The sequence below is a fragment of the Thunnus albacares genome, chromosome 12 (genome assembly GCF_914725855.1).
Source record: "Thunnus albacares chromosome 12, fThuAlb1.1, whole genome shotgun sequence".
NCBI classification, from domain to species: Eukaryota; Metazoa; Chordata; class Actinopteri; order Scombriformes; family Scombridae; genus Thunnus; species Thunnus albacares.
In genome coordinates this window covers 26099326-26123643 of record NC_058117.1, presented here as the reverse complement: position 1 = coordinate 26123643, position 24318 = coordinate 26099326, and the positions used below count along the sequence as shown (strand labels likewise).

The following is a 24318-nucleotide window of genomic DNA, read 5'->3' as shown; positions in this document are numbered from 1 at the left end:
CAGTAAAAAACACCAAAACCACCAGCGCGTTAGGAAAAAAGAACAAATGTAACGACATTGTCATTCCACACGTGGCTGGAGTATTGGTGAAACTCAAGAGGATCTTCAACAAGTATCACATCCCTGTATTTTTCAAACCCTGCAACACTAAGACAGAAGCTCGTCCACCCTGAAGACCACACACCCAAACGTAATGCAGCGAATGTCTTCAAGAAATAACAAGTCCAGTTGCTCTTGACTCAACGCTTTTCGATATACCTATATGACCTGGATGACTGACATACTCATGAATGCATGTGTGGAATTAAATCTAAATATTCTAAATCACAATTAAATGGATAAACAAAGGTTATCTTTATTTAAAGTTTAGTATATCACATGGCACAAACACACAACACCGCATGTTACACTGCACTTTGTTCACAATGTTTCAAGTCTGTATTAAAACAACAGTCAGGTGCCGATACAAACACTGAAACAGGTTTTGCTCAGTGTAATCTTTCCTCCTGTTCATACTGACCATTAAAAGATCTCCCCCAAATGCACTGTAACTAATGGGGGACAAAATCCATAGTCCTCGTTTTGAGCAAAAATGTATTTAAAAGTTTATCTGAAGATATTACGAGGCTTCAGCCAGCTGAGTTAGTCAAATAAAGTGGACATCATCCATAGTTAGCATTTTTAGTATAAATTTTTCCTCTTCAGCTGCAATGGAAGGATCGCAACAAAAAAGAGGGAATTTTGCACACATAAAAGACAGTAACCTTGAAATATATTGAATAGATTTGACTAATTTGGACTGCTGAAGCCTCATATTAGCTTAGTAAACATTTAAATACATTTTTGCACAGAAGGAGGACTGTGGATTTTGTTCCCCAGCATTATGAGGGGATCTCTTCATGTCCAGTATGAACAGGAGGAATGATTACAGCAAGACAAACAGTGTCAGTGTTCATTTGAGCTCCTGAACTATTGTTTTAGGACAGACTTCAGACAGACTTTAAAGAGTCTAGTGAAAGGCCACTGGAACAAAGCAAAGCAAAAGTGTCAAAAACAGGAACATTTCTGGATATATTTTGTGATCTGTATGAAATAATTTTTTCTTGGTCATTAGTTGGTATTACCTAATGGATGCCTCTGATGAAAACTGTTACCAATAGCATGTTTTACAACTAATAGCCAGTGTTCTTTGTAAAACGACTGCTCAGTTGTGGTGACTGTCTTATGAGAGAGCTGTGGCTGCAGCCTGCAAGCCCTGAGCCTCTCATGTTATTCACAGCTTATATCTCAGTCCGTCTCTGATGGAGCTGCTCAAAGAGAACATGAATAAGTCATGACAGAACCAATTACTGCGGCACCCGACTCTGTTACTGTGTCACCCGAATCTGTTACAGGTCCCTGTATAGGACTTAACGCAGCAGGTCAATGAAGAAGGGGTTTATCCCTCCCAGAGGATGAGTTTTTCCCTTTTCCTCCAGGCTTAAAATCCATTCAGATGCTTTACAGTAAAGCAACTTTACGGTTTAACCCCCAACCCGACCGACTATTCTCTCTTATCTCACTTCGTAACGGGGCTGTGCAGCACATGATGTTCACAACAACTAAACAACTGTGCATTGAGCACATCCAGATTTGCTCTGACAGCTAATTTGAGACATAAACCAAGTCTAGAACATATGTTGGGAGCACAAAACATATTTTTATAATGAGATTTTCATCTGAGTTATGTATTTTATTTTAAAGCTTCAAAATTAACACATATATACAAGGATGTGTTATTTTTATTTAATTTACCAGATCTACTCACCAGTAGGTAATTAACTTACTTTTCTTGCAGATTGTATCTGAATATCACCTAACCTGCAGTATTTTCTGTACCTGACTAAACATTTAGCTACTTGAACATGTGCCTTTCTGCAAAAAACAACAACATGACAGGTTTTATCCTGATATTTAATCTTTCTCTGTCTTGTTTTTTTTGCAGTTAGCTGCATGGTCCAGATTAGATAACCAGATACCAGCAGTGGTGAAATTTCAGTTCCTACAACAACAATATGACTCGCTGAACTGTATTGATCAGATTCTTAACACTGACAATCTGTTTAGGAGTATCAGTTAAATGCCTGATATGAAATGCTAACACAATATAATGCAGTTTATGTGGGAGGATCCACTTTTGTGTTGAAGTAGTTCATACTGCCTCAGAGTTCATTTTTTCAGACGATTTGCATAATATTTTCATGCAAACAGCTGCAGCCACATTTATTTCTCCAAATATTCCCACGCTGTGTGTCAGATGAGGCGAAATGTCTCAGAGCTGTTTTTAAAATGAGTGTGAGACTGAGTGCTCTCAAACTACAAAGGCTTTGTTTCTGCTTTTACTGCCTCCTCACTTACCGTGAACTCTGCCCAACACCAGCGACTTGACGGCGTTGAATTCTCCGTCAGATGTCAGGTTGAAGTCTTCTCTGGCATTTTGGTCGATCTGAAAAAAGATAATTTCCTGAGTTTATTTTTTTGTAAATCTTGTTGCTGTTACTGTTGCAAAGCTCATGGAGTGCCTAAGATAGAAAGAGCTCAATGTCTGGTTAGAAAAGAAATGTGCTCTGCAAATTTTATGGTAATTTAAGCATTAGATTTTGAAATTTCTTGAATACAGGTGGAGACTTTGAGCCCTGTTTGACACAGTGGAAGTGGCGCTCTGACAGTTTGTATTGTCCCGAGCTTTGTGATATTTTGGTGCCTCATGCAGCATACAAAAGGTGCACAGGTGGGAGCAGAGGTGCAAACAGGTGGGAGATTCATTCAGATGAGGTGGCGCAAAGCAAGATGGTAATTTGGTGTAAACTGGGTCTTAAAACTTGAGCTGAGAAGCGACGTCTTCTGGTACGAAGTTAATCTGCTGCCACTTTGATGGTGATTTTATCAACAAGAGCATGCTAAATAGTTGCAGTAAATGCACTGCAATGACAAAATAATGCTTAGATAAATAAACTGTAAATAAACAATTTTATGAAACACTTTCCATTCAGTAGATGTGTTTAAATTGACATAAAAAATCAGTTTTTTTAATGCGATTAAAGCAGGAACGTCGGTAAAGACGTGAAGCTGGAACTAGAAAATGTTGGGCATTTTTCCTTTAAAAAACGATTAAAAAGATAATTTTGATTATCAAAATAGTTGTCCATTAATTTTCTGTTGATCGACTAATTGATTAATCATTGCAGCTCTAATCCAGTATGATTTCCTGAAGAGATGTCTTTCCATTCGTTGAGCTGTTGTCGTTGTCATACTTCACTGTGATTGGTAAAGCTGTTTCAGTGCTTTAAGAACTGTAATGTGACTGGCTGATAATATATTTATATATTTCACGCTTTGCACTACTGCACATACATGAACCAAAATAACAAAGTAACAGTCTGTGCACCAAAGACCCACCACCTGTTGTCCTTGTGGGATTAAAATAGGGTCTTCAGTCTTAATAGTGGTTCAAGAGGAAAGCTTATTGAGATCTCCAAAAACATTAAGATTTATCTTGACGGGATGAAAAATATACAATAAATTTTATTTAAATCTGGCCTGTAGTTGTTGAAACAGCCTGCTCCAGACTAAACTGTGACCTTATGCCTTCAGAGTTGGCCACTAATGATATATAATGATTCAATATGATAAAAACTGATAAGATGAGATTCACCTCATATTTCACTGGAGCCTCACAACACAGTGAATCAGGAGGATGTGTCCGTGCAAGACGAGGTCACCTTGTATTTCATCTCAGGGTGCTGATAATTATACAGACATTCAGGCTGCTGGGTCCTGGTTAGATGAAGTTTACCTCATATATCATCTGAGGCTGTTGTTAACAATTTAAGAGATTCAGTAGATCCAGATATGATTAAGACGCTTCATATTTCATCTGAAGCTCTTTTGATGCGTAGTTTGTCCTTGCTGTCCTGCTGTAGCTGCATCCGGGACGGCAGCTGCTGGTGGCTGAACTGAGAGCAAAATGCTGACTGGGGCTTTATTATAGAGAGGAATATCACAGTACTATACCTCAGTACACACAGGGAGGAGAAGGACTGGGAGCCTATTTGTGTGCATCTGTATGTGCGCCATTGTTTTATCAGCAAAGAGTATAGTATGTGCCCTTGAGAAAGGCAAGATTTTGACAAACATGGAAAGTGGCTGATGTTTGGTACCCTTGGACCTTCTCAAAGTAACTTTGTGTGTATATATTTTCCAGAACAAGGCAAAATAGCTGAAAAGTCGAGTTAACTTTTTCATGACAAGCAAATATTTTGTGTTTCTTACAGTAGCAAAGGCAGAAGGAGTTGGAGATTTTTATAGCGCAGCAAAATCTCTCATGGATGACGATAGTAACCCGCAAAAAGTGTGTGACTGTGATATGAAGACTGGTTTGGATTGGATTGGCTGGATTGGATACGGTCTCCTATGACAAGTCAGTGTTCAAAAAAACACCTCAAATTAGTCAGATATGGCCAAGACACACAGTTTGTTGTGAAAAGCTGACAAAAGATCTGTTTTCCTTTAAGAGCAAGATAGACCAAAGACATTGGTGGAGACCAAAACAGAGCTAAAAGGAGACTTGGACTTAAATTTGTCAGGCGGTTGGAGACTATTTCTACTACTATTTAGATTATTTCTGACCCCACTGGTCAAACATTGCTTAATGTCTTTACAGTAAAACATGCTGAGGCTCTTATTTGATAAGTTATTTGACTAATGCATGAATGATAATCTTATTGGAAGTGTGTGTTACCTGCACAGACACAGAGTCTGTCAGTCTCCTGATGGTAACAGTGTGTAGCTGTCCGTTGGCCAAGCTCTTCACTCGGCTCGTCAACACTTCAGCCTCTCTGCTGCCGTCCAGCTTGTATCTCACCTCCAGCTTATCTGAACACATCAAACCACAACAATTCTGGTCTCACAAAAGAGGGATACATTAAATTTAGAACTACATTTTCAGAAATAAACATTTCAGCTTAAAAAGAACACTATTGTCACAAAAAATTGTACGTAAAGTTTGTATTTTCCGCTCCTGTAACCTATGATCTTGGCTAACAGGGTAAACACATATTTAATCCTTCAAAGATGAATCAGAATATTCTTAAAAAAAAAAAAAAAAAAAAAAAAAAAAAAAAAAGTGGCTGCTCTATTAATTAAGTTTTCTATAAATTGGAGGATAAGCGCTAATTCCCCATCAATAACACAACTTCGCCTTCTTTCAGCTGCTCCCGTTAGGGGTCGAAACATCAGATCATCTGTTTCCATCTCTTCTTGTCCTCTGCATGTTCCTGTCATGCTCACCACCTGCACATCTTCCCTCACCATATCCATAAACCTCCTCTTTCCTCTTGCCTGGCAGCTCCATCTCAAGAACCCTTCTCCCAATACAACCAGCATCTCTCCTCCGCACATGTCCAAACCATTTCAATCTCGCCTCTCTTGCTGTCTCCAAACCGTTCAACCTGAACTTTCCCTCTAATATACTCATTCCTAATCCTGTCCATCCTCGTGACTCCCAACGAAAATCTTAGCATCTTCAATCAATCAATAGCATAACTAATCTTATTAAATCTTAAGTTAATTAAGTGCTAAGTATTAAGCGCATATGTCACAAAAGCCAAGTGATATCTGCAGACTTCGCAGCTAAAAGGGAAGAATTACAGGTTGTTCTTCAAAAGTATTTATTCACAGCAGGCACTATATGCAAATTACACCTCTTTTCCTACAGAGGTACAGAGAAAGTGAAGGAGTAATTTGCTATTGTAAGAAGACCTTCAGCTACCTGCTGCTGTTCTGATAAAAAATTCATTCTTGAAAAGAGGCTTTAAGAGGTTGTGTTTGGGCTGAGGTGGTATAACTGCAGTGGAGTGTGAAAAGAAATGAACCATCTTAGGGCAAACAAGAGGAAGCTCTCAGGGATTTAATTGGACATTTCAGTATAAGTGCATTTACCTGACAACTCTACGGTCTGCGTGAAACCCTAATGCCCCGCGGTCCATCAGCTTTCTCTGAGTCATAAACACTGGAAAAAAAAATCCATTTACAGCTAATCTAGCAGCAAAGTGCCGATTTTATTAGACTCCTCGATGCTTCAAAGTGCCTCCTCCTACTCTTAAAAAGCCAAACTCACGACATAATTATTTGACAGAAAAGTTAATAAAAACACATCAGCAAGTTTTCTGCTGTTTTATTCAACAGCACACCATTAGCAGTCCACCCCCTCAGTATCACTCATCAGGTCTCAGTGATAAGACCAGTGAACTCTTTTTTTTTTTTTCCAGACCGAGATAAAACATAATAGCCGGCCCAGCTGGACGGATTAAAAGGCAGTAGAAGCTGACGGGGTGAATTCAGAGAGAGGAAAGATCTGACAGATCTGGATAGATCTGGTAAAGCTGGAGGGCAGAGGAGAAAGAGAGGGAGAGAGGGAGGGGGCAGGAAAGGAGGAGGGGTCGATATCAGGAGAAGAAGACAAAAATGGGAAGGAGGATGAGAGGAAGAGGGGAGGAGACAAAAAGGAGAGCCAAGTAATTGGAAAAAGTTGAGGGAGGAAATGAAACTGTAATCTCTAAGGTTTGAAAACTGTGGATAAAAACAGAGAAGAGAACAAAAAAAAAAATGGAACAAAGAAGAAGAGGAAGCAGAGGCAAAAGGGGAGTAATTAGGAGGTAAGAATGCGAAAAACAAGATTTTGGGGAAACTGCATAAAAGGTGAAAGAAGAAGAAGAAGAAGAAGAAGGAGGGAGGAAGCATGAAGATAGATAGACTTACTCTCAAATTTGTATAATCTTGTTCAAAAGGCATTCAGATAAATAAAAGCTACCAAGAAGGACAAAACAGACACGAGAGGAGGCCAGTAAAAAAGGAAGAAGAACTGAATCAAAAACAAGAAACTCCACCTCAAACTGGAACGCCAGCTAAACAAAAACTCCTTCATAATAAAAGCCTTGGCTGCGTCCTCACCGTGCTTGTTGATGAGCAGGACCAAGTATTCTTTGTAGTAGGAGCTGACATAAAGCAGCAGAGCCGGACTCTGGTTCGTCCTGAAGCTCAGGGAGATGTTCTCTCCTCTCAGGGTCACGTCAGAGTAGATGGAGGACGGCAGGGCGCTGCTGTTCCTGCTCAACTCGTAGGGCTCCTTGAAGGTGTAGCTGACGGACGTCTCTGACTTGAAGCTGGCAGACACCTCTGGAGGAGGAACAGAATTAGTTTTTGAAAGAACATGTCGGATTTGTTGTTGACGAACAAAGTTTTAGCGCTTTGAAGATCAGATTCAAATGACACTTAAAACAATATACTCAGCTGGATTTTTGACTCTCAGTTTGTTTAAAGACATTTGTAAGAACATAAATTAATCATCAAGTGAATTATTAATAATTATTTTCAGTTATTCATCCATCAATTATCTGCATCTGCTCATCCTGGGAAGGCTGGAAGTATAATTCTCTGCAGATCTGCACAGAGAAAGGTATTATGGGTAACTGTCGGCTGTGGAGGCTGGTACAGTAATTGCACAAAGCTCCAAAATCTCAACCATGCGTTGTGTGGCATGCTGAACAAGTGGACTGGTTCATCCAATTTTCTTCTTTTTTTTTTTTGAGAGGTGAGTTTGGAACAGGAAGGATGTTTGTACACGTACGGTAAAAAGACAGAGCCACAAAAATGTGTCTGAACACACCTGTGCATGTTCACTTATGTGCAGCCAGAAGAACGATGATCCAAGCTTATTCATTTATTTATTGGTTTATTGTAACAGGGACAGTGACACATTAAAAATAAACTTTCTGTAAATGTGCCAAAGGTTAATTGTCACGTTTCCCTGAACACAACACACGGTAGACAGGGGTCGCTGATTTTGGGAAACTAACGATAGAAAACACCGCACAGCAAAAATGGATCCCTTGGGAGGGAAAATAACTCTACACAGTCACCCATGATAGACAAACAAAAGAAGTGGGCCCAACACTAAAGGAAACAAAGTTGGGAGTCACTGAAAAGGGGAATATGGAAAAGGAGGTGGACTGGAAGAGGAAACCCTCAACATGGGAAAATACACAGTCAACTAGAAGTGTTGACTCTCTGGAGAAACATCAACCAACTGAGCACCACCCCTCTTATATAACCTCTCAGTCAGGCTGCCATCAGCTGAGGGAGAACATCACAGGTGCACCCAATAGCTCCTGATTCGCAAGAGTGAGTAAAGCCTGTAACCTAAAGCTTGGGATCCCTCTGACCATAACATTTATCTGTAGTCCCTGGACATAATTACCTTGCTGCCATCTTTCCAATTACCAATTAATCTGAGGATATTTTATCCATGAAAGCTGTGAGCACTTAGTCTATAGCATGAGAAAAACAAAGACAAATACCAATTACTAGTAAGTGATGTCTTAAAACCGTTAATCTTATCTAAGAGACAGTAAATAGAAAAATAGAAAAATTGACAGATTAACTATCTGTCAACTAATTAATGTCCTGTGACATCTTTGAGAAATTGTACCCATTCATTTTTTTTCCTACAGTACACGAACACATTCTACTTGAAATCTTTTTCTGTATTCAACAACACAACAAAGAAAAGATTAATTTCCTTGGCACAGTACAAGACATATATTTAGAGTATCTTTACAGAGTTTCCAAACTTTGCAAAGTCTGATAAGTTAGCAAGAATATACGAAGATGTTCTAAAAATATCAATATCACATCAGCAGAGAGTTGAAAAAAATAGATTAAGGTTACAGGAAACAATCTTTAGAACTGTTGAGTCATTGCTTTAATTTTTTTAAGGAAACAAAGATGAACTTTTTATTATCGAACACAGTTAAAAGTGCGTCACTGTGACTCACAAAGATTTCAAAAGCAAACTGTGCATCAGTATCTGACACTGCATGATGTGGCAAGATAAAGAACAGAAGTAGTTGGTGGGAGGAGGGTTTAAAAGGGTACTCTTAATGAATCAAATCAAAATTAATCAAACGAATGACTGAAATAGACTCCGACACATGAGACAGACACCATTTGCATTAAACCTCTGATCACACATGGTGGCTAAGTACTTCTTGATGAGTTTAAGTGCAGTAAAAGGTCTTCTGTAACAACAAAGATTCTTAACCTTTTCACAACAGCAGAAGAACACCTACACAGGTAGACTGTCATCCCACATTTTCAGTTTTATTTGTATTTCCACCCTACGGGCTCGGTATAAAGGCCAGTTGCTATAGAAATAACTTTCTATATGCTCTACAAGAGTGATTAGAAGTCACTTAAATGGAGACACAGACGTTCAGGTTTGATTTACAGAGTGAAGGAAAATTTCCTGTTGACTCTTTGGTACTCCTTTGAAGCTTCTGAATCAAAATTGTAAGGTTTCAATAATCAATCTCTTATTTTTCCCTTTGATTTCTGTGTAATCTGTCTGTCTTATTATTTTCTGCCAAATGCTGTATTCTTTCATTGAAAATTCACCCTTAAAATAGGTCTGATACTCTGTTTTTGTCTAGATTTTATTTTTTTTTCTTGTTTTTCTTGTTTTTTTTTTGCTGTTTTATTGTGTTTGTCCTCACTGTGGGACAGCAGGAACTGAGTCAGGGCCACAGCTGCTAGTGTTATATGTTGCTCTGCTGTTTTTCCAGCTAAAAAAAAAAAAAAAGAAAATGGAAAAACTGAAACGTCAAGCTGAGATATAACATCAAAACAGCCGTAACCTTGGCTGTTGAGATACAGTATATGAGCCAACTACAGTAAATGTAAAGCAGAGGGGAGGGGAAGGAGACACAACGTGACACTGTGCAGCATGTTGTAGACAGGTCTCCTAGAGAGAGGTCGAGGCAGGTGGCACCACTGAAGGGATACTCCACCCAAAATCCATCCTTTGAATACCAAATACTTACTACCACCTTCAGGCTTTAAAAAATCCCTTTGGCTATATAAAGTTTGCACTTTTGTGTTTCACAGTGAACAGCGGCTGTGTTCAGATACGACACTAACTTCTCTACTGTCCATCTATATGCTCAGTTTGCTCAAACATAGATGTTTTTTACCAAAGTGCGACTAAATACTTACTGTAACTTCTCAATCAATCTTCATGCACAGCCCTATTGAGTTATCTAGCAGGCATGTGCGTTGGTTTGTGCATTGTACAGCACTACTTGCTGTTCATCCTCTGCTCTTCATCAGGAGAACTGGCTGTTTGAATCTGGTGTATTATTGTTTAAAGGGGACATATCGTTCTTTTTGTAATTTTTTGTTATTTTTATACTGTTATAAAATCGTATGTCTGTGTTAAGTATGGTCAGATTTCCAAAACTTGAGATGAATGTATGTAAAAATGCTCCCTGCCAGTCAAAAGTCAGGGCCTCAGCCTGCTCTGGATGCTGCGTTTGCAATGTTACCTCTACTTCCTCCTCATGATGACGTCAGATTGTTCACACATGCCCACAAATGGCCATCTGTTCTGTAGCCTTTGTTGCAGGTTGTTTTTCCATGTGTTGTTCACTTTGTACACTCACATATTTTAGATCAGATTCAGGCTCTAACGTGTAAGGATATATTTGAGAAGTTTATATTTCGAGTAAAGTAAAGTAAAAATCCTACTACTGATGTTTGTTTACGTAGCCTCTGGAGCTGGTGGAAGCAAGCTGAGGGGCAGCTAACCAATAAGAATGGACTCCTCAAGAGGCAGGGCCTTAAAGAGACAGGGGCCTAAACAGCCTGTTTCAGACAGAGGCTGAACTAAGGGGCTGCATAAAGGGTTGCATTGTGTATTTACTTGACATTTAGTTTCTACCAAAGTCATTTGTCAGTCAAAAAATCACCATCCACTGGAATAATTTACCTAAATGTGTTTGTGTACTGTATGTATGTACCTCTGTGGCAGAAGACTCCAGTGAAGGCTGACAGGCCACAGTCACAGTGGAAGCCACTGGCTCTCTCCACACAGCGGCCCTGGTTCTGGCAGAACGAGCCGTAACTGCTGCAGTGACCCGGGCAGCCGGGTCGAACCCCGGGCGTGATCTTTGCCCTCTCCTCCAGGTCCAGGGTGACACCGTTCAGCTGCAGAGAGCGAATACAACCCCGAAAGCCCTTCTGCCTGGACGCTGTACCTCCTGAAAACACAAAAACGTTGCATGACATTAGCATTACATTTACATTTTACACATTAAGCTGATAGCTTTGTACTTTATTAAGTACAAAGTCAACTTCTTCTTCTTCCTACTGAAAAAGACTACTTCTGTATTAACTTCAATAGCTCTTCTTGAAGCTCAAAAGCTCCATTGGAAGCTTTGTTGTCAGCCATATTGGTGGATGATTCGGTACTTTTACTTCATCGTGAAAATGTGTCACTTCTGAAATCTATTGTAACTGACATAATTGAAACTGATCAAAGCTTTTGGTCAGTATTATTAAGGCTAATTAAAACACATAGTGTGAAAATAAAAAGAGAACAATTTCTAAAGCCATACAATCTCAAGTATTTGAATGTGCACAAGGCCTCTTGGTGGAAATGTTGCCTTTTTTCATTATAATAAAGTTTTGGGTGCTTTAATCCAGTGTGCAGATACTCTATATGTTTCCCCCTAACACATTACAATTAACTCAGAAAACCAAATCCCTACATCAGAGAATTTTGTACTTCTGTAAAAATGTTTTCAACAAAACATCCTGAACTTGCCTCTTATTATTGATAAGACCTACCCTTAATTTCTTGCCATATTCAGAGCACCATCACTGTGGTTGCTACTATAAGGATTATTTGCAAAACAACTGCAAAACCTCTGTCTCACCAACATTTTACATTTCAGCAAACAGTAGGAAGCTTAGGAAACAAAGACACAGCTCCCAAACCAAAGAGGTATCAAAGATTCCTGTCTAAGGATCTACTTCAACACACCACAACACACTCTGTCTTCTGTGTTCCTGCCCTTCTCTCATTTCATTGTGTGTTGAAGGGTCTGTATGTTTTCTTTCTATAGTTTTTCATCTCTCCTCCTGCTGTCATCTATAGCAGATCCACGTGTCACTTCTGCTCCCACGGAGGCTCGAAACTCTCAACACTTTGGTGAAATAACAACGATGAAACAGCAATGAGGCAACAAGCTGTCTATCTGCCTAATATCATTCTTGCTGGATAACTGGCTGATTGTCTGTCGCTGTCTATCTGCCTGTCTGCCAGGACGTGTGGCATATGCTCATTTCAGTATTCGTCAATACTTCAGCTACAATAGTTCAAACTCTGTATTCAGCATTGTACATTCTCTCTGAGATGTAACGTGGTCATCTATTGTTCGCACAGTTCAAACATGACAACCTCCTATTTCTGCAAAGATCACAGACTGAAACTCTTATTGTCCTCGGAGCACAAACTCGGCAGCTCTTTGCTCTCAGTTTGAAGCTGACAACTTGGTATTGTTCGGCAGCGGCGGCAGCAGCAGCAGCTTTTCACACCCATAAATCACTGAGCTCTGCTAGACTCTCCTCCAGGCCTCCTCTCTCTGCTCTGATTCAACTCATATAAATTATTGAACCAGCTAAGCAACACAGGATATGAAACTTGCCTCAACATTTCCTCTGATATAACACAACAAAGAGTAATTTTCTTTCTTATTAAGTCTACTGAAAGTTATTGTTCAACATTTAGGTGTTAAGACTGAAGAAACTTTAAATGACTGTAATTCAGAAATGACAAACTGTCCTCCTGGGAGTTATTAATCTTTAAATAATCATTCATGGAGGTGACAGCCTGACTGCTGTTGCTTACGCTCTAATAATGTGACCTTTCCTCGTTAAGGCACTGATCGCCCTTCTGATGCAAATTCTTTCCGTATGTTAATTATTGCCATAACCACAGCAAGCGTAATCCACTTATTACTTTTCTGCATAATGAGTCAGTTTATCAGGTTACTAAAACACCTTTTTTAAATTGTAAATGTCAGGCAGCAGATGTAGTTGCCCCCCAAATCACCACAGTTTAAGCAATGTTAGCACCATAATGGAGGCATATCCTTCAGCTGATTACTGCTAGAAACACAAACGTACATAAACATATTCACTACCTCTTGCACATGTGCAGGTTCACCTCAAAAAGCCTCTGAAAAGCTAGAGCTGGTGTTCGGGGAATAAATTGATTCATTATTGGCATCCAAAGGTGCTCCTGAGCAAGACCTTTAATCCCCAACTTCTCCAGTGGAGCTCACTGGCCAACAGATCAGACTACTGGGCAGCTTCCAGGTGTGAATGTGAATGAGTGTGATCAATGTGTTCCCGCAAAAGAAAGCCTGACTCTCACTGAAACTTTCCTGAATAACAAAAAAAGTTTAAAAAAAAAAGAAAATCTTGCAAAATTGCCAAAAACAAACTTAAAATCCCAAGTCAAACACATTAACAACAGGTACTCATCATCTGCTGCTTTTCGATATCAAATGCCGTCTTCCATCATTTAGCCAAGCTTCACCTATTTGTAAAGGATACATTAAGTGTCAGTCCCAAAATGTAAAGACAGTAGTGGGATTGGCTGCTGTTTCTCTAGTAAGTATTTTTAACATCTGTTAATTCCCATTTTACATCCCATTTACAAGTTTTCTTTTAACAATACTGTAAATATTCCACAACATAAAAACACAAGTCACACACCATCAATTTGAATTAATTCAACTCTTTGAGACTTAACTCTCAACTGTCTTTTTCTTTCGTTTCTGAGAAATCTTTTTACTTTGGTGTGGCAAATGGCTTTTACTACAATACCCATGAGCCTCAGTGTCATTCCTATGCCTGAACCAGTTTGAAGCCCAGAGTTGCAGCTTATATTCAGCATCATCTTTTCCGTTTGGAGCCAGAAGCTTCCAAGTAGTGGAGCATGTTTCCAGGTCCATTACCTTGGACCAAAGAGAACGCTAGATTACTTGTGCTAACATTAGCTACGTTTGCTAAATTGTACTAACAGGGCAGGTATTGTAATCAAGTAACATTAAACTTACTGAAATATTAAAACAGTAGTACTCAGTACTACTCAGTGCGAGTCCCTGAGCCGGGAAGAGCAGCAGGTGAGCCAACTGTCAATCATAGCTGTCAATCAACACCCACACAGCAGACGTCAAAGCTACTATAAATCTTCAAATCTTATTAACAGAGCAATAATTATCAAAATGGTCACTAGTACACTTATTAGAGGACCCGAATTTAGAGATTGAGATTATAATGACTGGTTGGCAAAAAATGATTGACTTACTATTTCTAGAGAGAAGTTGGGGCTTTTTGAATGGGAGTCGGTTAGAACCAGCATCTAGCGGCCATTGCTGGCACTGCTGTGGTAGTTGCTGCTTGTTCAAAACCCTGGCTGCTCCTTCCACTTTACTACACTATAGCTCTGACAGGTGAGCAGTGGTAGAAAGGTTAATATAGCAGTGTTTGGGCTTTCATGAAACAGGTGATTCCAATGAGGATCAGAGACAAATCCCTGCAAACCACCATCTCTGATCAAAGCAACAACAACAAAAAAAGGAGCAAACGAGTATTAGAGAACAAACCCTCCTAACAGGGAGGCTATCAGAGCAGCGGGGGTGTTAACCACACATCCTGCTGCACAACTTTACCTCCAAAAGGGTTTACACTCTCTTCACATCAAATGGAGACTCTGCTTACAGGAAACACTTAAAAGAGCATAATGAAGGATTTGTGACGTGGAGTTCAAAGAAAACATCAAAGAACCAAAATTCAGATAAACTCCGCCTCTGACCGAAGGAGCATCAGTGGAGCCTTCAAGAGAATTTCAACTTTATAGTCAGCACTACAACATCCGCTTTTACGAGCCTTTACACTTAGCATGAGATGCATACTATGTACAATGTGAGCTTACATGAATGAATAGAAAACAACTAGTGAAATGGAGATCAAAGGGGAAATGCATGAGCCCCGATATTAAGCTTGGAAAGCAAAACGTAGAAACTATTAATTCAAAAATCAGAAGCAGCGAGAGCTTCAACCACATATACAACAACCTCAGCTGCGAGAGGAGAATGACAGTCTCCATATGAATGAACAGGATTTTATCTAATAAAACAGATACAGTGTAGGACCACAGTTGAGTTGTGAGGCTTGCGAGATAAGGTAGAGATCAAAATGACCATCAAGGAAGGTGTGTGTACTAGGGGTGTGCCTGAATACAAATACATTATTCGGCAAAGCACAGATAGTGGGTTTTATACAAATATTTGTTTCATACAAATATTTAAATAATTATTTGTTGGGGGTGTTCCTCAGAGATAAAACTGAGCTACTGACACAAGCAAAGTGCTCCCAAGGGGACTCCTCTTCTCCTTTCCACAAAGTTAGGTTGTAAAAAATAGGCAATAAATGAAAAGTGCAAAGCAATAATTGCCTTTGCAGTTCCTCCCTACACATTACACAGTGTGCTGTCTCTGTGTTATTGGTGTATTAATAGGTAGAGGTCTGTCTGCAATGAGGCGATGAGTAAAGTTTTAGTTCAGTAATCAGCGCAGTCGTCTATGATCTGGGAGACTCCAGTTCAAGACCGATGTGGGGACTTCCTTTGTAAGGTAGTTTATTCATGAACACTGATTGTAACGCTTTAATTTTCTAAAATTAAAAGTGTCATAAAACAAAAACAGGATTTTTAAGCCTCTTTCCACTTTTATTCGAATACAAATACAGATACAAATAATTTTGCTGCCTCAACAAATACAGATACAAATACTGGGATCTCTGCACATCCCTAGTGTGTACAATGTGGTTTGAATGTATAAAGAACACATAAGAACAGACTAAACCCTAAACTATTGATATTATATTTCAATTCCACTGTGATCTGAAGGATTTGTGATGCTGAAATGAAAAGGAACCTCAAACATAGGATGAAGTATCGATATCGTGTTTTGTGGCTCTGCAAAGAGGGCTGAAGGAGAAAACAAAAGCACATCGGTCAACACAGATTACTGGCTAACCCTGACTTCTCAGGATATCGTTGCTTACATTATACATTATCCGATGAATCTGATATTAATACTTCGAGGGATATGTGAGGCAAAAAATCAAAGGAATCTTTCAAAATCCTCGTACAAGAGGAGGGGGCTTAAGTCTGCACAGCGGCAGAGAGGAATAAACTCTGTATGAGCATAACAGTCATTAGATAGCAATGCAGCACAAATAAACAAGGGCTTAACTATCCAAACAAGGCGAAATAATAACTCATAAACCTTCACAAACAAATGATTTCTGCATTCATCGCAAGCTCACTCAAACTTGCTGCACATGGATTTTTAGCACCTACAATATTAACAGCAGTAGAGGAATGGGAAGATGAACAATGCTGTGGATTATAAATCCATTGCAAGGCAATAACACAGTTTATTAATCAAAGCAATGGAATTCACTGCCTTATAAAGTCAGACGCTATTATGACTCATAAATACAGTGTACATTGAAATATGGCTTATGAATTTATACAAACCAACACAGTGGCTTATAATTCAAACAGTGGAACAGTTTGCCTTGCACATCAAGACGTGTAAATACAATGTATGCGGGAAGATGGTCTATGAATTTAAACAAGCCACTGCTGAGGCCTGAGAATCTAAATGACTCAATATTTTGTCCACAGGGAAAGACTGTGTACTCATGAATAAACTGCACACGTTAAGATGGTGTATATGTGCATAGTAATCATATCTGTGCAGCCGGTCAGTCAAACAACAAGCCCCAAACACAGAAATGGAACGTAACATTATGCTTTAACACGCAACACTGATTTTTATGCATTAAGATCTTTTTACTTAGTCATGAGGAAGACAAACTGTAAAAACAGTTGAATTACTATACTATATCTTCTGTGGCTCATCAAGTTTGAGGAAATGACCTGACTGACATCACCCAGGTATCTTTGTCTTGAGTTTAGAAACAACACATTTTTAGGAGACAGCTTGCATTACTAACTGGGGGAGTCTGAAAGACATGAGTCTGTCAGGGAGGCCTCATGAAAATAAGATATGGAGTTGAATTATGGAAACTGTAGGATCCAGCATGTTTGGAGCTTAACCCTGTACTATTATACTAAGGACAAGAAGTCAAGATATTTCGGTCTCTGCTTCATCATATTTTGACCATTACTTTTTATATGTATATATTATGTATATATTATATAAAAGCATATTTATGAGTTTCTTTGCAAATTAAGACGATAGGGTGCTGCAGATCATATTTTCGGACAGTTTGTAAAGAAAGCAAATACACTTGAAAACTTGGTTTCAAATCTTAAGTATTTCTTTATGACTTTGTGACTAAAATTGTGACGAAATATTAGATTGCATTGTGTTAAACTCAATATTTAGTTTCAGTGACCTGGTGACAAGTTCACAGCGATTCAAACATCCCTAAATTCCAAAATATGTGACAATATCTTTTGCCAAATAAACCTCCTTTACCTGTGAAAACAGACAAAAAGACAAATACTGAAATCTGCTCTGAGTTTTGTAGACACTTTTGTGCTCATGAAGGATCCCATCACTCAAAGTATGAGGCTGATTGAGAAAAAAAAAGATGCTTAAATTAATAAATTACACAAAGTAATTTTATATAATGAGTAAATTTACTTTTGATATTTGCTTGCAATGAAATGTTGTAATTGTGATTTCTACTTTGAGTGATTACTTCAGTAAAATATCTCAAGAGCAAATTATACAGTTCTAGCATACAAATGTATTTAGTTACAAATTGGTCTTTTAAATCTGAGTCGTTGGTGTTTCTTAAATATTCTTGTGTTCAGATTATAAACATTCAGATGATGCGGTACATTAACATTTACAGAGATTAAACCTGTGACTATCTTTAATTATTTTTCCAAACAACTAGACCTTGATGCTGCTCAAGTCACCGCTCCTCTAGTTGAGTCAGAACTTTGTATTACAAACATCTAATCCAGTCTGGGAATAAATACCAGCACATTTCAGTTTATTCCAGTGTACTGTACTGATAATACAGAGGTAAACATATGTGTTTAGACTGATAGTGGTGACCTGCCTGCTATTCAGAGTGGATTATCGGTTAAACACATTCCAGTCAATCAATATTCACCTCAATTATCTGCTGCTGCCGCCGCCGCCTTCAACCAATCTCATCAGTGTTTATTGGTTGTTTTCCCTCCACAGTGTGTGTTTACTGATATGAAGTGACACACATAATATTCACAGAATGATAAAACCTGATAAGAAACGATTGATTTTTTTTTTCTTACAGATGTCCAGACAGAGCGAGAGGTCAAATAGAGTCTTAATTGTAGAATTGAACCGATGAAGTTGAGATAGACAGAGCTGCTGCAGTATTGATGAAGTCTGTATTGGAGATTCTCGCCTCGCTGATTGTTAATTACGCGAATTAATGAAAAACTCAAAGCTTCAGGTTCATTTAAAGATTATTTAAAGACCCTCACTGCAAGAAATCACATCACAAACTATATATACAGTATATAACAAAACTGAGTACAACCCTCGTCAATATCACTAAAATATAATAATAATAATAATAAGTAAAGTAATTACAAATTTTCCATTTCATACAATTTTGTTTTTAGCCCAAGAAGACTTGATAAACAGAATGTTTGACTAATTAAACTATAATGAAAGGTCCATATTTAAGAACAAACTGCAACAAAATTCAGCACACCGTTCATTAGTGAGACTCAATTCTTTAATTTTTTTATATTTTGTATGCTCGCCTTTATTTTAGATAGTAAATTGGATCCTTCTGGGCATAGATGATACCAGTCCTGCCCAAATCTGTGGAGAGATGTTCTGTCATTCTTCACAGTTGATTCTTTTCAGCTGCTCTTTGCTAAAGGGGTTTTGTTGCATCGTCTTCCTCTTTAAAATACTCTAAAGGTGTTCTATTGGTCAGGGGAAATACTTGTCCAGGTCATAGTTTTCACTTTTTTCTCTTAAAAAACTCTTTTAAAACTCTCAAAAACTCTTGTGTGTTGGATAATTCCTTTCCTGCCAACCTTCTTGAGACTGGTCGTCATCTTTTCATTCAGTATTTAGGATACAAACTTAAAATATCATCTCTCCTACACCTTTTGCAGTCATGCAGCCCCATATCAGCACACCACCTCCATGTTTCACAGTCAGCACTATGCAGTCACTGTGGTGGTCCTGGCCAAGTCCAAGCAAAACATGCTGGACCGCATCCGATCCAAACAAATTTATTTTGGTTTCATCTGACCAAATAACGTGCCACCAATATTCATCAGACTTCTTTTCATGTTCTTTGGCAAAGTTTAATTTTGCAGTTTTGTGCCGTTTTGTGAGCAATGGTTTATGTTTTGAACATCGTCCGTAGAAGTTGACTTCATGCAATGTCATTCGCCCTGTCTGAACAGTCACTGATATACCAATTTCCACAGATAATCCTTGTGCCAAGTAAGAAGCACTTCTGTTTTTCAATGCAAGGTTGCGTAAATAGGAAATTGTGCGTGCCCTCATTTTTCAAGGATGGCCACTGCACCTTCTGTTATTGGTGTACCTCCAAACCACTGCTGCAACTGTGTTTTGGCCTGTGAGCAGTAGCAGTAGTCGTGTAAAGTCTCACAATCTGTTTTTTTTTTTACTTTTTATGTTTTGTTCAGGCAATGCCTTACCATGTGGAACCATGTTACATTAGACAGAACGTTTTGGTGTTCACAGGTTCTTTTATGACCTTGTTCACACAATTAGTCTTAACTGTAAGTCACAGGTGTTTTTTTATATTTCTGATCCCTGCCGCATGCTCATTTATTGAATGTGATTATTGTTCAGTGATCAAAAACCATCGACTCAGCACTTACATATTCAATACTGCTGAGCAGCCAATGGCATTTAGCCAATAGCAGTTTAGCACTTTGTAAAAGACAATTTAGTTCCCTTTCACAGTACGTAGCACTCTGTGGGAGGAGGTCAGACCTGTGAACTCTGCTGTCTTGGGGTTTGAATCTTAGTCTATATGAAGATTATACTGTGGATGAAGAGGTGGCAGAAGCCCTCAGAATAAATGTGTAGACTCAGGACTTCTCATATCCAATACTGCTGATCAGACAGTGGGGATTGTGCCAGTAGCAGATTAGCATATGTTTAAAAAATAGAGCATATTTAGCCTTTTTCTGAGGATTTAATCCCAGTCTGGAGGGGATACACAGATGTTGGAAGATCACATATTACTGTACAACCTACTACTGATCACTTCACTTATTCTTTTAGGTTTGACTGTGAAGATGTACAGTGCTAGACTCCTATATATAGGATAGTGTAAATGTGTCCTGTTGGCATATTTCATATTTAGCACCACTCAGAGCATTTTGTCAATAACAGCTTAGCATGGCTGAAACAGCATTGATTTTCAAGCCAAAGGAGTTGGACTCTCTACATCTTTACCAAGTAATCAAACAGTAAATTTCTATTATTTTAATTAAACTCGTGTCGTAAAATTACTGTTGAGAGGAGTAACTATGCAGTAACTCAAAATATGGTCTATACTTGTAAAAACTCTGTTCCTGATATTAAATCAAAACCTAGTGAGGAGCTTTTTGTGAATAAGCGTGTAAGAGAACCTATGGGGGCTGAGAAACTTGTGAAAAATGTGAAAGGCCCTCTCTATAGCCAGTGTTTGGTTTGTCCATTCTAGGCTACTATAGAAACATGGTGTTTACCAATTAACACTCTCAAGTAAAGAGCTGATGTCAAATTTCAGAGAGGCCTTAATAAAAACTAGAATATTAGATAGTCAACTCAAATTTTTGCTGATGAAATGTCTGTCAAGAACATATAATATTAGAAAATCCTACATGAACACACTGGACCTTATGTAATAAATTTGATTTGTAGTTTATTTATATTTTATTTTATTTATTCTTGCTTTTCCTTTTTATTTCTTTATTGATGTATTAGTATTTGCACACTACCTCAAGCATGCAATGCCTTGTTACTGTTGGAAATAGTAAACCTGTTGTAAGTTCCATTCTAGTTAAAAGTTATGTTAAAACTTTCTGTTAATTTACAGAAAACTACTTTAACACTGTGTTTTAACATCAACTCTTTGTTGACAAAGAGTTAAAGCAAACAGATTTCATGCACACAGAAGTTAACTGAACTCTTCATTGAGTGAGAATTGTGCAGATTCTCGTTAACACCAGATCTCCTCGATTTGCTGTGTACCTTTCTGCAAAACTCACAATCAAAGGGGGTCTGTCAGTGCTCTATTAAAGCTGACAAACGCTGCTACTTGGTATTCAACTAAATGCGACTCCATTGTTAAGCACAATACGCAGTGTTGCTGCCTGAATTGTTGGTACATCAGTCACAAACGCAGAAGTCATGACATTATGCCAAACAGTACATTAGGAAAGAGGAACAGCTGTCACAACTGGACACAATAGCATATTTGCTGAACAAAACAACAAACTACAGTCTCAAAGTGACCAGTAAATCAATTTTATATCTCTGACGAGAAAAATTGCACATTATGAGCTTCACTTACTGTATTGCATGTTGTATTTTTCTTGTTTTATGTCTCTGTAAGTTCAACTGAAATTTGCAGGCTGACCACAGCTCTATATGTATATATATACTGTATATATATGTATATAAATGACATTCTTAAGCAAATATACTCCATGGCACAGATGGCTAAATTAGCTCTTATGTATACATGTGGACTTTTTTTCTACCAAAGTCCTCAGGAAACAGAAACATCCTTATACATACAATGTTTCATAAGCCCCATTACACATGAACTGCAACCCTAAAGTTATCCGGACATTAACCGGAGGAGCTGGATGTGAGACCACAAATGTCTGGATCAGTTGGACCGGTAGTAAAGTGGGCATGTTGTGTAGGTCTGGAAGACTACAGATAGACCCTTCTCCATTTTCTGGAGAATTCACAGCGAGTGGGTGGGAATGTTGATGACGTTTGATGACTGGTGCAAAACCGGAAGAATACAAACATCTGAGGGTGAAAAGGGTCATTTACACGAAGGCGGCAACGAAAATGTCTAACTAGACAATGAGGTTTGGGAACTTGTGTCGGTAAGGGCCAACGCCGAAATCACCAGACAAATTCAAGGAATGGCACGAGACTTTATTTATTTAATTTGTTTATGAGCAAATTACAAACCAGCTACATGACCGCGCGTACTTTTTGCGTCCTGCCCTGCCTCCTGCTCCCTTTCCCTAAACTAATTGGAGTATTTCCAGTGGATAAGAACGCGTCTGACGTGGAGAATCTCCTGTTGTGTGTTACATGTGTGAAAGGACAACTCTGGACAATGTCTGGACCTGATTCTCCAGAGTTCATATGAGAAAACGGCTACACAGTGACATCAGATGTAAACTGAAGTGGGAGGCAGATAGTAGACAGACAGACTGGGAGAAAAAAAAACACAGACTAAAGGTTGAAGTTCTGTGATCAAGTTATATAATCTGTGTGTGTGTGTGTTTGTGGGAGAGCTATTGAGGGAGGCACACAAATGAAGTATAAAGACATCAAAGCACTGCTACTAATGAGGAAACCGTTCAGTGTTTACTCTCTACTTGTCGGTCTTTCTCACACCCACAGATAAATGCCTTCACACGTATTTCCTCCTCACCTATGAACAGCTGGCTGTTGAGCTGCAGGTGAAAGTGCCCATCAGCAGGAGCTTCCTGAGTGGTGGCGGGAAGCTCATCCAATCGAAGCGACGCCTCTTTGACGTTCCGCTCGGCTCGGACTCGATGCCACTGGTTGTCATTCAGCGGGACGCTCGACCTTGCGTGAACCTCCAGCGGCCCGTTACCCACATCGAAGGAGAAAACTACCTGAGTGGAGGCTGATAGAGGGGGTGGGGGGACGATAAAAAGGAGACAGATGAGACAGGAAGGGAGTAAATTATGTAAATGATGGAGACAGCAAGAAGTACATGAAATGATGAGAGAAGTGCACCACCTACCATGATATACATTTTTAACAGACTCCGCTGGTTGACAAATGCCACTAACTCACTAAATATTCTGAAAACTCAAATTTCAAAGTGTCGTTTTTGAGTGCTCAGCTATTTTCATTCAAACAAAACAAAAGGATTTTGGGGAATATACAGTAAGTGTCTCCCAAACAAACCCTCATCCTTCATGTTTTTAGAAAGAAAAGATGAACTCTGCGAGCACAGAACAAGATGAAACAATAGCCCGGCTTCCTACAGTAACTTCACTTAGAGATCGTTCTCAGGCTCAGCTACAGTGTCGCAATACAAAGCGATCGGAGACAGCTGCCAACAGAGCAGCAGTATTCAGAGTTGGAACAACCACACCGACAATGATTTCCCTGAGGAGAGATGCTGTTTGTGCAGCAATGTTCCTGAATTAGACTCTCTGTGTGTCCCTTTAAATCCCATCTCTAAGAAAATGCAAAACAACACCAACATTGCAAACTTAACCAAACTAAACTGGTGAAGTAGACTGAATAAGCTTCACAGGGCAACCGCGGATGACTAATAACTAACAGCTACACAAGACTATTTAAACTCCACGGACAGTAAAGAAGGATCTTGTAGGTATTTCTTCCATATTTTAAATGACACTTCACCAAAGAGGGCTGCCCAGCCACAATGTTTTGGTACCCATATAGTAAAAAAATACCCTCCTGGTTATCGTTGTCGTATTCTAAATGACACACACTGTGGGCGATAGCTAGAAAACTAAGCAGAATACAGAAAATATTGTCCAAGCAATGAAAACAGAAACCTGGGGTGAAGTGAAGAAATGTGCTTTCATTTCCAGCAACGTATCCATCTGTTACGTGCAAGTCAGAGGCACTGTGTGTTTTTTATTCCCTCTGTTTTTCTGTTTGCCTTGACTTGTCTGTTAATAAGCTGTTGGTACCGTTAAGTAAACTTGTTAAAGAATATAAGAGATAAGTGGCGGGAGGTTAAGGACATTAGGTAAGTTGGGGTATCCTGTAAACCTTTGCTCAACCTCCTTTACTTAACTTTTGGTGCCATCACTGTAATGGATTTTGGTGAAGTCACTTTGTAGATAAGAAAGTTAGGTCTTTTGTTTGGGTTTTTGGGCACAACCACAAAATGAACTTCTGCTGTCATCACAAACATTTCAGATTCAGTTAAAGACCCCCCAAAAAACCACCAGTGTGTCTTCTTTACATTTCCTTTTCTGTTCAGATTAAACAAACAAGATAAAACTTGTCAATTAGTCAACGTTAAATACTGATATTTTCTGATTTTGGACAGAGCCGGGCTAGCTGTTTCCCCCTGTGAGCAATCTTTATG

General features: G+C 38.9%; 1 protein-coding gene across 3 annotated transcripts in view; it reads right to left on the bottom strand.

Moving 5' to 3' along the window:
* LOC122993073 (contactin-associated protein-like 4) overlaps positions 1–24318 on the bottom strand; it is a 135141-nt gene that overhangs the window by 6739 nt on the left and 104084 nt on the right. For 2 of the 3 annotated variants that reach the window (XM_044366931.1, XM_044366930.1), the window contains exons 17-21: positions 22648–22866; positions 10893–11132; positions 6991–7215; positions 4781–4914; positions 2398–2485 (exon numbers count right to left, since the gene is read on the bottom strand). In XM_044366931.1, coding sequence (XP_044222866.1) covers positions 2398–2485; positions 4781–4914; positions 6991–7215; positions 10893–11132; positions 22648–22866 — 906 coding nt within the window. Of the gene's footprint in view, positions 1–2397; positions 2486–4780; positions 4915–5979; positions 6036–6990; positions 7216–10892; positions 11133–22647; positions 22867–24318 lie in introns of those variants that run through there. The other variant, XM_044366932.1, reaches the window with a different exon arrangement.